The 12,991-nt window shown below is 40.3% G+C and overlaps 1 protein-coding gene across 1 annotated transcript in view; it reads left to right on the top strand.

Moving 5' to 3' along the window:
• The window catches only part of BLMH (bleomycin hydrolase), a 47,497-nt gene extending 38,451 nt beyond the window's left edge, over positions 1 to 9,046 (top strand). The window contains exon 12 of the mRNA XM_038548410.1: positions 8,807 to 9,046. Coding sequence (XP_038404338.1) covers positions 8,807 to 8,958 — 152 coding nt within the window. The 3' untranslated portion in view covers positions 8,959 to 9,046. The remainder of the gene's footprint in view (positions 1 to 8,806) is intronic.
• Positions 9,047 to 12,991: the final 3,945 nt, after the last annotated feature.

Genomic DNA, 12,991 nt, shown 5'->3' with positions numbered 1-12,991 from the left:
TTCTTATCTGTAAAATAGGGATAATAATTGTACCCCCCTCATAAGGTTGTTGTGAGAATTGTGGCAGGCATATAAGGAGTGCTCAAAAATATTAGCTGTCGTTATTATTGTGGTTAATGTTACCTTTGGACAAATGAAGGCAGAACAAGAAGGCCCCTTAAATATTCTCTTCTAGAGGAGGGCTGTTTAACTTGCCCATGCTTCCCCAGTTTCAGATCTCTAAGAATTCAGGATCATAGTGTGACCATTGCACTACATCACCAGTTTACCAGATGGATGGCTCATCACGTGGGCTTAGTTTCGTGAGAGAAAGCAGTGGGGATGAATAAACCTAGTGCTGAGGAAAAACCATTAGCAATAGCATCACCTCACATTTATTGATGGGATGCAGGGAACCATGCACAGACTATGGTGGAATGAATGTCTGACCCTCCGAGGAACTGATATTCACCAGGGACACAGGAAAGGGGTTTGAAGAGGGCTGTGATGGGACAGAAGTGGCATTCATGGTGTGCTCCTCAGACTGTAAGATACAGGGTCAGTGGGCCCAGAAAGGGAAGTGAAGAGATGATTTTTCCAAGAAGGCAAATGACAGAGAAAGGGATAACTGCAGAGAGCCCTCTCAATAGGGAGACAATAGGAAGACTCTGAAGCCAAGGTGGGGGCTTTTCGAGAAGTCAAGGAACTGCAAGGTGTCAAGGAGAACTTGGTGCTGAATAGTGCTACAGCAGAGCAGTCAGAAAATGAGTCAAGGGAAAAGGCTTTTGGGCAGTTTTTAGAAACTTTAGGAGGGATGGGAATGGAAGCCCAACTGTCCTATATCTACCACATCAGCCAACAGCCGTACTAATCCCTCCAAATGCTAGGTACAGGGAGGGGACAGGAGGATTGGAGCTGGGACAGTTGAGGTTGTAAATCTTGCTCCATATATAGTGTTTGTAATTTATTATAAGAACAAATAAGTAGGGGCAGCCCGGGTGGCTCAACGGTTTAGCGCCACCTTCGGTTGAGGTCGTGATCCTGGAGACCCGGGATTGAGTCCCATGTCGGGCTTCCTGCGTGAAGCCTGCTTCTCCCTCTGCCTGTGTCTCTGCCTCTCTCTTTCTGTGTGTCTTGGATGAATGAATAAATAAAATCTTAAAAAAAAAAAAAAAGAATAAGTAAAACAAACACAAAAATAAGTGCAAAATGAGGGATAAATTGCAAGGTAGATGGTGAGTGGTTAGAACTGTGAAGGCCCCTTAGTGAGTCTTCAAGGGTGAGTGGAATTTTAAGAAAAATTTTTTTGGAAAGGAAGTGGGAGGCCAGTAGCCCTTGGCATGTGGAGCATGCGTCAGGTAAGTCTGAGGAATGAGGCCAAGAAAGTGTGAGCTTTTGAGGATATCAAAAAGCAAGCTTTACCTGCAGCAGGAGTAGTGACAGTTTTGGGGTCAAAGAGAAGTCTTTGAGTTTCAGTGGACAGTAGAACCCTTGGATGACACCTAAATCTGTACTTTGCTCTCATGTCCATCATTAGAAATCTGGCAGAATTGTGTGTGTTCTGGATAGTGCTTACTGGTCCAGGGGAAGGAGAAATCTGACTGGTTGGTACGTTGCCTTCTCTCCTCAGTGCAGAGGTGGGTGGGATCCTTCTGGACTCCTTAGCAGAGGACTCTTCCTCTTTATTAATTGAATAATTGAACTTCTGTTAATTGAACTTGGTTGTGATTTGATGCTTCTGTTACTTGAACTTGGTTGTGATTTGATGGTTTTAAAAAATACAACCCATAAACCAAAACAGCCCTCTTTCCCTACCATATTTTTCACTCTGTAAATTCTCTAGCTTTTGTTGTTGTTGTTGTTGTTGTTGGGTTTTTTTTGGGGAAAAAAAAAAAAAGTCATAGGTAATACCAAGCTAGAAGAGTGTCCCTTCTATTATTGAAAGATTTCAGGAATGTGTTCCCACCATATAGCCAGACTTCTGTGTTTACTCGAGGGAAGAGAAGCCTCTTTACAGATCACTGTCCAATGTCTGTCTCATAATTGGTTCCTTTTCTCTTTTTTAACATCCAGCCCACCCTGTTCTCTGTCTTCTAAATACATGCATCCAGATCATATGGCATCTCTTTGATTTAAAGATACAGAATACCTCATAAGCAAAAACTGGGCCATGACATGGCTATTGATGTGAATGTGTGAGCAGGTGGAGTTGGTACCAAGCAGGTACCTGAACTAGATTACGTGCTGTTACTTGTTGCTTCAGCCATAACTACCAAGTCTCTAAGCTCTCTCTAGGAGGAAGCTGAGCCCCATGGCAGACACTCTGATATTGAAGCCCAGGTGTGCATACGGGCTTTACTTACTGGCTATATGACTTTAGACAATTCATACCAACCCTTTCTGCCTTGTAGTGTTGTTTAGGATTAAAACCAAAACAAGGATAGTGAATGTGTTGGGATCCTTGGGTGGCTTAGCAGTTTAGTGCCTGCCTTCGGCCCAGGGCTGTGATCCTGGAGTCCCGGGATCGAGTCCCACATCGGGCTTCCTGCATGGAGCCTGCTTCTCCCTCTGCCTGTGTCTCTGCCTCTCTCACTCTCTGTGTCTCTCATGAATAAATAAAATCTTAAAAAACAAACAAAAAAAGGATAGTGGATGTGAAATTGCATTGTGAAATGAAACTCCCTAAAGATTTATGTCTATGCTTTTGTTTGCTTTCTAGAGTGTAATTCTTTTAATAAATAATAAAATCACACTGCTCTAAAATCAAATTACAAGAAAGCATATCAAGGGAAATCTTATTTCCCTGTCACTCTCTACTCTCTTCCCCTTCCCCTCTTTCAGGTTACCAATTTCTCTTAGTTTCTGTTTCATGTTTTTAGCATGTTTTAGTGCATCAAAGGTAACACACCATATTACCCTGCTCTTGCTCTCACTTCACTAAACAGCATGTCTTGGAGGCATTTCAATATCAGTATGTTTCCGTAACGGGACAGCTTGGTTATTTTCCATTGTCTGGATGTACCATAGTTTATTCAACCAGTTCCCTTACTAATGGAACTTGGGGTGTTTCCAGTCTTTTGCTGTTACAAACAATATTGCAGTAAGTTAATATATATATGATACTTAGAGCAGTGCCTAGCATATGGTAAGTGCTAAATGAGTATTAATTATTGTGCATAAATACATAAAGTATTTGTGCAACTATTGTATGTCTGTGGGATAAGGTCCTTGAAATGGCATTAGTGAAGGTGGGTAAATGCATTTGGAACTTTTGTAGATATTGCCAAATTCCATTTCATAGGGATTGTGTCATTTTGCACATTAACAGCATACCCTATAGAAATAAAAGATATTAAGGCTGCTTTACACAATGGGCACCTAACAGAAGTGGTTGACAGATTATCATCACTTATCTGTAGAAATTATGTATGTTCATACTTGGAGACTAGACTGTGCCAAGGCCATAGTGAGTGATGGGTTTTCATTTAGACTATGCTTCTAATATTTTCCTACCACTTAACCTACCTTTTTCTCGTATTTTTCATTATAATAGCAGAAACATGTTCATTAAGCATAGCACCAAAGTTAAAACTGTAAAGGAGAAAAGATTGATAAATTTGGCTTCATAAAAATAAAAACGTGGAGTGGGCTAGAAAGCATCACAGACTACATTAGAAGGAAAATGACATGACAAGAAAAAAATGTGTGCAGCCATGCTAATGTATTAATATATGACATGTTATTACCGATCCCTGTGAAAAAGGGAAATACACCAGGTAAAAATAGGCAGAGGCCCCAGATGGGAAGTTTGCAAAAGAAAACTATAAATACAAGTAAATACACAAACACAGAAAGGCTTAAATTGGACCCAAAAAGACCAATTTGTTTGTAATTATAGATACCAAATATTGATGAAGATTTAAGAAAATTAAATAGATAATTAAGGATATGTACAAAGATTTAATTGCAAAAATATTTATAGCATGAAAAAACAAGTCAGACTTCATCAGTAGGGGATGGGTTAAAATTCATTGGTTTACTCATCCAAATTCAGCACTTAAAAATTATGATGTAAATAGTTGTATTCTTTAAATTAATATGGAAAGAGATGAAGTGGAAACCAGCCTGTGTGGTACTTTGTAATAAAAAAGTATATGTGATGTCTTGTTTTTATTAAATGTATAGAATCTACACACACCGAAACTTTATCAAAGACTGTATGTAAAATCTGAACACGGCTTATCTCAAGATGGTGAGATTGTAGGCAGTTCTTAAATTTATATCTCTCTTCTGCTCCTCAACCACCTCTTGCTCATTTTCTTCCTTTTCATCTTCCTCCTCTTCCCATGTTTACAAAATCTCTTTAATAAGCGTTGTTTGGGTAATCTTTAGGTTTGGGAGTCAAAAACCAATGTAAGACTTAATTCAGAAGTTTTGAGGAGAAAATCACCTAACCCGTTGTATAAAATTACCAATTTGTTATTTTTTGTAAGGTTTCTTCACCTGTGTACCTGGATTTGTAACATGGTTTTAATTATATTAGATATATCGTTTTTATATAGTTTACTCTCATTGCTTAAATATTTTCCATGTTGTTACATGGTCTTTGCAACTTCATTTTAAGTTTATTTTTTTTTTTTTTCATTTTAAGTTTAATTTCATTTTAAGCTAATGTTCCGTGAAGTAGTTTCAAACTATTTTTTAAATTTTTTTTTTAAGATTTTATTTACTTTTTCATGAGAGACACACAAAGAGAGAGGCAGAGACACAGGCAGAGGGAGGAGCAGGCTCCATGCAGGGAGCCCGATGTGGGACTCGAAACCGGGTCTCCAGGATCAGGCCCTGGGCAAAAGGCGGCGCTAAACCGCTGAGCCACCCGGGCTGTCCAGTTTCAAACTATTTATTAGGAAGTTGGAAATATGAGACAAATGCCAGTGAGGTTTTTGTTTTCCTTTCTTGGAGGCTTTCTTCAACGTTGAATTATCACCATCAGATGAAAGATTGGCAGTGACTTAATGAAGCCATGAGAGTCCAACCTCCTTAGGTCCCTTCTGCCAGACACATCCATCAGAGCAGAACAGAAACTTGATTTTGTCACACCTTTTTCAAAAACAGTCCCCCCCCCCCCCAAACACCACATCAACCCCAAATCATGTGTTAGTGAGGCAAAGTACCTCATAGAAGATAGCAAAAAATACATCTAATTCATAACTGATAATATATTTATCACTTTAATCAAGTCTGAAAGGTTGAAATGTAAGATCTCTGGTAGAATTTCAGAAAACTCTTCTCAGGTAAAGATCTTCTTTCCCTTACACTAACCTTTTCTTTTCTTTTTTTTTTTTTACACTAACCTTTTCAAAACTATTCTGTTTCTGAGTGAATTTGGCCTAATCAGTCTAGAACTGTATCGACAAACACTGTTGTTCCCTTTACAGACCAACACTACCCTTTCTCTTAACAAATACAGAAACATTGGCAGTTTTATAAGGGACTGTTCACTTATTTCTTTCTCATTGTATGTAAATAACACTTTAAAGCTTAAGCAAACTGTAATTTCACCTATTTCCTAAAGCTGAATTTCTTTATCCATTTATCTGTTTCCCTAAATATAACCCTGGGATCCTGGTTGCAGATTTTTCTTTTCCTTTTTCCCTGGGGAATGCATGTTCCTAGTGGCCACAGTGCTTACAGGCTAGAAGCTGCAACTTTCTTCAAATCAAAATTTTAACCTTTAAACCTGCCTAGGGGGGAAAAAAAAAAAAAAGCCAAAAAAACCCAAACACCCTGTCTGAATGGGTATTTTGCTGCTCCCCTACGCAGTGCTTGCTTGGGTTTCAGACATACTGATCTTAATCTGAAACTCCCAAGACACACAGTATACAACAGTTACAGCAGCCCCAAGTTCATTATCTGCTCAGGGTGCAATTACCTGGCAGCCACCTAGAGCGTGAGGTTTTTCTGGGCCCCCAAAGAACTCATATCCTGAAAAGAGAGACTAATCAAGGCAGGTCCTCTGGGTAGGGACACTGCGAGGGTGGATTGCAATTGATAGGAGCTTTAATTTGTGAGGACTTAATCTAATCTGCTTTTGGAACAAGATAGTGTACATGTATTTATTGTCCATTTTCTCTGTGCATTCTTTGAAGACTCATTTGATTGTGTGATGATAGTATTGTCATAAGGACACAGAACTTTATTACATGAATCTGCCTCTGTCCTTCACCTGCCTCACTGCCCAGAGCTACTCCAGGGATTTATTTAGCCTGCGTTATGTTAAGGGGAAGGATGACTATTGTCTCAAATGGCATGGTGTTTAGGAGTCTGGTTTCCTGTCCTGAAAGCCCCTTTTGGGGAAGGCAGATAATGAATTTCTCAGGAAGCAGTTACTTAGGATGCAGCAGGAAATGGTACTAGTTAGCTCTTCAGTAGACAGAGTTGTCTGTCCGTCGATAGAACTTGGTAGCAGTATAGGTGATAGTGCAGCCAGGTCCTCGACTGACTGACAGAAGGAAAGCCAGGGACTTGGGAGTCTATAATCAAGCCAGGAGCCAGAAGCCGCCCAGGCTGCAACACGGACCTGTGTTCCCTTGTCAGGACCTTCCGTTGAGAAAAGGAGCTTTGGATCAGGAGGCTGGCATCATGGACAAATATGCCTTCCTTTACCCGTCCTGGAGGGAGCCCATAAGCACTTTGCCAGGGCATTTTCTGGTGATGATAGACATCCCGTGCCACATCACGGGGAGCTGTCTTTGGCTTCTGTCAGAGGAGAAGAGGGGAAGTGGGTACGGGTCACCTGACCAAAACAGTTGTGTTTTCATGTTAAATAATGTCCCCTGTTACACCATTTAGCTTACACAATTAGATTTGCCATCCTGTTGTATTTTAAGTACTTAAATCGGTCTGGCCTGTAAAGCAGCAGTTGTCAAAGTGTGCAGGTCCCTAGGGCCCTCTTAGGAGGGTTGCAAGGTCTTCCTTCAACAACATATCTGTGTGAGGCCAGACTTTGCTTCCTCTACTTCAGCCAGAGAACAGATTGCAACAGATTGAAGACAGAAGCAGATAAAAGAATTCACCTGTCTTCTGTGAAGCCAGACATTAAATTGGAAAACAAAGCCACTTTTCTAACTAAAGTTTATTTTGTTTTGGAGAATATAATGATTTTTTCCTAAAAATATATTATTTATATTCATGTTTTTTTCATTCTTATGAATTAGTATTTTTAACTTTTGTTTTAATTTCTAATATGGTAAATATCAGTAGCTGTTGCCTACATAAACCATTTTTGGGGGTCCTCAGTAATTTTTAAGAGTGTGTCATTTGGATTCAGGGACCTAGAAGTTTGAGAACTACTGCACTAGAGGACTACCTTGGGAGAAATACCTATATCTTCTTCCTTTCTTTTGGTCCTATGTAGTGAGAAACTATATAGCACAGATACAGATTTGTACAAACAGTTTGAGAGAAAAATGGCTCAAGTGTCAGGTACAGAACAGGTGCCAAATACAGTAAGATAGGTGATGATGATGATGATAACTGCTAGTGCCCCTGAGTCCTTGGATGTGTAGGTGCACACAGTACCTCTATGTAGATTCACATTTTTGTGCTCTGTGCTCTCTCCTTGACCAGTTCTTGTTTTATTTTATTTTTATTTTTTTTTAATTTTTTTATTTATTTACTTATGATAGTCACAGAGAGAGAGAGAGAGAGAGAGAGAGAGGCAGAGGGAGAAGCAGGCTCCATGCATCGGGAGCCTGATATGGGATTCGATCCCGGGTCTCCAGGATCGCGCCCTGGGCCAAAGGCAGGCGCCAAACCGCTGCGCCACCCAGGGATCCCCAGTTCTTGTTTTAAATACACACACTTTAGTCTCACATTTTAATTTTGCTCTTTATATCATCTGTGGCTCAAGCGAAGCATTTCCCAAGCATTTCCCCCTGCCTGTTTAGATTTGTTGGATGTATGTTCCTGAAGGGGAATTTGTTTTGTCCTAGTGGAGCCTGAGATACAGGGTTATTCTTCCTAATGGGAAAAGGCAGGCTTCTAAGATGGATAGATTGGTGACACCATGTTTTGTCCCACCTGCACTTTCAACCTGGGGCGCTTGTACAACTGTGCCTCTCTACAGCCCTCCCCACTAAAGAGATCCAGAAACCCCAGGGACTTGCTGAGGAAGGCCTTCCAGTGCTGCCTGAACTTCACCACAGATTTCCCACTAGGAAAGTAAAGACTGTGTAACTTGCATATGTGTTATCATCTGCAAATAAGTGGCTAATCTGGCCCCAGGTTTCCCCTGGCAGCTTATTAACTGGTTGTAGGAATTTACAGTAGGGAGGAAGGTAGGAGATGAGCCGGTAATGCTGAGAGGGTGGGGAGGGTAAGAATGGAACTAGTGTGCTTGCCCTTCTGATCCTAGAGATTAATCCCCTTGGTGTGGGCTATATGAACACGAAGCGTCTCCACCTGTCTTCTGGGGCCATGTGCTCATCTTCAGCCCAGACAGCCTGGCCAGTGCAATAGCACCAGATATGGTAACGTCTTTGATCTGAGGCCCAGGTCTGAACCTTACCTGCATGACTGGAGCCTGTCATTTACTTACTCTGGAATGTCACCCAGTTTTCTTATTGATAAAAGTATAGGCATGCCCGTCATGTCTGCTTCACAGAATTGTTAGTAAGACTTAGATTAAGTGAGGTTATATAGATGGGAAAGCTGAAAAACATGTGCAAATACAAGTTTTGTAAGACACTTTTTTATAGTGCCAGTAGGGTTCCTGCCCTTTGCCCCTTGCCCTTTGCATTCACGAGGCTTCTGTTCTTTTCTCCAGGTTACCTGTGCATGACAGATGAGTGGTTCTCTGAATATGTCTACGAAGTGGTGGTGGACAGGAAGCATGTCCCTGAAGAGGTGCTAGCCGTGTTAGAGCAGGAGCCCATTGTCCTGCCAGCCTGGGACCCCATGGGGGCTTTGGCCAAGTGATGCTGCCTCCAGCACTCTCTTCCTCCTTTGGGACCTGAAGTAGCTGCAAAAGACAGATCCAAGGACTGAAGCCAAAGTTACACAGGTTCCCACAGGACACAGTCAGACTCTTGGATTTCTCCTCCAGGAACCTCTTTGGAGAAGTGTGCTTTATGATGAAACAAAATATTCTTAAAGGAAAGATCAGGTCACACTATGTACTCTCCTCACCTCCAACAGCTCAGGATCTCTTCGCATTTTAATCAGATGTAATTGTTTGTCTTAATTGTCAAAACAGGTCTGGTGTAGTTAGTGTCTTTTAATAAGACAGGAGAGGATGAGCGATTGAATATGGAGAGAAAATGGACCTGATGCTCCTTGTTTCTAGAGTAGAGTTGGGGGAGGGTTATCCTAAGATTTGAGCTTTCAAACTGCATGCTGCCTGACAGTATCACTGTCCTTCCTAGATGGCAGTCACTAAATTCATTTTTTTTTTCAAGGTAATTTTATGTGCCTCTAATAACCCAGGAAAGGGAGGTTGATCAAGTCTGACATGATTCCTTCCTATTGTTTGGAACTGTGAGGGAGCACAGCTCTACTCCAGCAGGGTTAGTAGAGGCTTAGAGAAAGAGGAGTGTGAGAACAACTAAAACTTTATCATGATCTGAATTATAATCATTAGGGGGAGCTCTAGCCAAATGGTTTAACTTCTGCCTCTGGAATTGGGAGTTGGGTGGGTAGGAAAAGGTGATACCATTCTTTCTGACAACTAGATGGTGCTGAGAAGCTTTTGAATAAAACACTTTGCTAAATGAGAGTAAGTGGCTTATTTGATCTATCTAAGAGTTTCTTTATTTAGCAACAAAGGGAGGCAACCAGGTGACTCATATTCCTCAAAATGGAAAAACAGCTAGAGAGTTCAGGGCTTCCCTGCTTCAGTTTCTCTGTGGTATAGATAATCCTTGCCAGCTGGTGCCGATCCTCACTAGCTTCTGCAGAGGATTTCCAAGCATCTAAGAGAGCTTGCGTCCCTGCACTTAGCCCTTTCTTTCATCCAGATCCAGGGTCTCTATAAGAGTAAGAAATGAAGCTTTGTTGAGTCCAGCCTTGGAATTGGCTGGAGAGTATGTGATTTACTGAGACTGCATCTCCCTTTCACTGAAAGCAAATAAGTATAGCATCCTAATCAGCATTTCCATCAGTGCCTGAGCCCCCTACCTTTCTGGCTTTCCTAGAATCTTCTCAGTCCTACCAGGGATATTGTCTGGTAAAGCACTTTCCAAGATAACATTAGATAAAGACCCAAGCTTTAATCGAAGTGTTTACAATATTGTTGTAGACCCTTGATGTTCCAAGCAAGATAAATAAACCCATTTCTAGACACATCATGTCAAAACCCTAGAACAGATCTTTTTTTTTTTTTAAATTTTATTTATTTATGATAGAGAGAGAGAGAGAGGCAGAGACATAGGCAGAGGGAGAAGCAGGCTCCATGCACCGGGAGCCTGACATGGGATTCGATCTTGGGTCTCCAAGATCCTGCCCTGGGCCAAAGGCAGGCGCCAAACTGCTGCGCCACCCAGGGATCCCCCTAGAACAGATCTTAAAAGCATCTAGGAACACAGATTATTCCCTCCAAAGAAAAGACAATTAGATTGACAGCTAACCTCATCAGCATCTGTATAAGCAAGAAGACAGTGAAATATATCTTCAAGGTGCTGTGAGAAGTTAACTGTGAGCCTAGAATTCTATACTCAATGAAACTGTCTTTCAAGGGTGAAATAAGATATACTTTCAATCAAACAGAAGGGAAGTGATCCAGTATGGAAGTTCTGAGATATGATAAATAAGTGCATCTAAACAAAATGTGCCTGTAGGTAAGTCTAGTAGCATTCAAAGAAAGATGAAACTAAAATACACAAAAGTAGATAATTATAATTAGGGAGGTGATTGGACTAAACATAATCCTTGTCATTTAGGAAAAAATATTGATTAATTTTAGACTTTGGTCTGTTAGTGCTTGCTTCATCAGCACATATACTAGACTTTGGTATGTTAATAATTTATCCTAAAATTCTCTAGATTAACTACTAAAAATAAGGATATAGTTTCCAAGCAAGAATATAATCAATCCATGAAAATACAAGATGGTGAGAAAAAAAAATGCGGAACAAATAGAGCGTCCAAAATAAGAGATAAATGTAAATGTGTCAATAATTACAATATGTATAAGTGGGTTGTGTTCCTGAAAAAAGATTGTCAAACTGGAGTTTTGGGGTTTTTTTTCCTAAGATTTTATTCAAGAGTGAGAGAGCATGAGGTGGGGAGGGGCAAAGGGTAAAGGAGCAGACTCACCACTGAGCAAGGAACCCAACGCAGGGCTCAATCCCAGCACCCCAAGATCATGACCTAAGCTGAAGGCAGATGTTTAACTTGACTAAGCCACCCAGATGCCCCTCAAACTGGAGTTTTTAAAAAAGAAATTCAGCCATAAGCTGATTACAAGAAACATCAGCAACCTGGGGTATAAAAAGGATAGGAAAGATATATCAGGCAGATACTAATCAAAATAAATCTGTTGTGGCTATACTAATAATTAGCAAAATTAAGGCTACTCAATAACTAGATTGATTCTTGGGTATATTATTCACAGCCTTCCTGGAGTTGTACAACACAGTGACCTTGGAAATAGGCTTAAAACAAAAAGCAGAGATATTAGAGATACAATCAATGCATAATTATGTGTTTACTTGATTCTCCAGAAAAATATAGATCCTAAATTTTAAATTAGTATGTACCTAATAACCTCAAAATATATAAAACAAACTATATGGAAAAATAATCCAAATCATAATGGAAGATTTTAACACACTTCTCAATCGTTGATAGATCAAGCAACCAAAAACTCAATTGAGTATGTAAAAGATTTAAGCATTTAGTAAGTTTGGTATAATGGACACTGCAACTAATAACTGCAGATTCTTCTTGAGCACACATGGAACTTTTTCAAAAATTGGCCATGTATTACAGAGTAGAGTCAACCTCAACAAATTTCCAAGTGATTAAGTTAGAAGCTAAAATTAAGAGATAGCTAGGAGTTTCCTATATGTTTATAAATTAATTCATAGATCCAAGAAGAAATCAAAGGAAATTTAACCTGAACAATGGTTAAAAAAAAAAACAAAAAACAACCTGCGTATCAAAATGGCAGGTCCAGCTAAAACAGTACTTAAGTTTTATAGCATTAAATTTTTATTAGAATGGAAGAAAGGCTGAAAATTGAGCTAAACATCTATGTCAAGAAATTAGAAATGCAAAATCAACCTAAAGAAAGCATAAACGTAGGGATCCCTGGTGGCTCAGCGGTTTGGTGCCCACCTTCGGCCCAGGGGCGTGATCCTGGAGACCCGGGATCCAGTCCCACATCACGCTCCCTGCATGGAGCCTGCTTCTCTCTCTCTCTCTCTCTCTCTCTCTCATGAATAAATAAATAAAATCTTAAAAAGCATAAAAGTGCAGAAATTAAAAATAGGATCAACTTAGCCATAAATTGGTCCTTTTTTTTTTCTCATAAATTAGTCCTTTTAAAAAATGAAGTAAATTAACAGATCTTGGCAATTAAAACATACACAAGAAATTAAAAGGAGAATACTATTAGGGCACCTCGGCTCAGTCGGTTAAGCATCTGCCTTCGACTCAGGTCATGATCCCAGGGTTCTGGTATGGGAGCCCTACATCCAGCTCTCTGCTCAGCAGGGTGTCTGCTTCTCTTTCTCTCTACCCCTCCCCCAAGCACTTGCTCTCTCTTAAAAAAATAAAATATTGGGATCTCTGGGTGGTGCAGCGGTTTGGCACCTGCCTTTGGCCCAGGGCGCTATCCTGGAGACCCGGGATCGAATTCCACATCGGGCTCCCGGTGCATGGAGCCTGCTTCTCCCTCTGCCTGTGTCTCTGCCTCTCTCTCTCTCTCTCTGTGACTATCATAGATAAATAAAAATTAAAATAAAATAAAATATTTTTCAAAAAGGAGTATACTATTATAGATACTGCAGAT

Source organism: Canis lupus, chromosome 9 (assembly GCF_011100685.1).
Source record: "Canis lupus familiaris isolate Mischka breed German Shepherd chromosome 9, alternate assembly UU_Cfam_GSD_1.0, whole genome shotgun sequence".
NCBI classification, from domain to species: Eukaryota; Metazoa; Chordata; class Mammalia; order Carnivora; family Canidae; genus Canis; species Canis lupus.
Note: the sequence above shows the minus strand (reverse complement) of the source record. Positions and strands in the feature narration are given on the sequence as shown.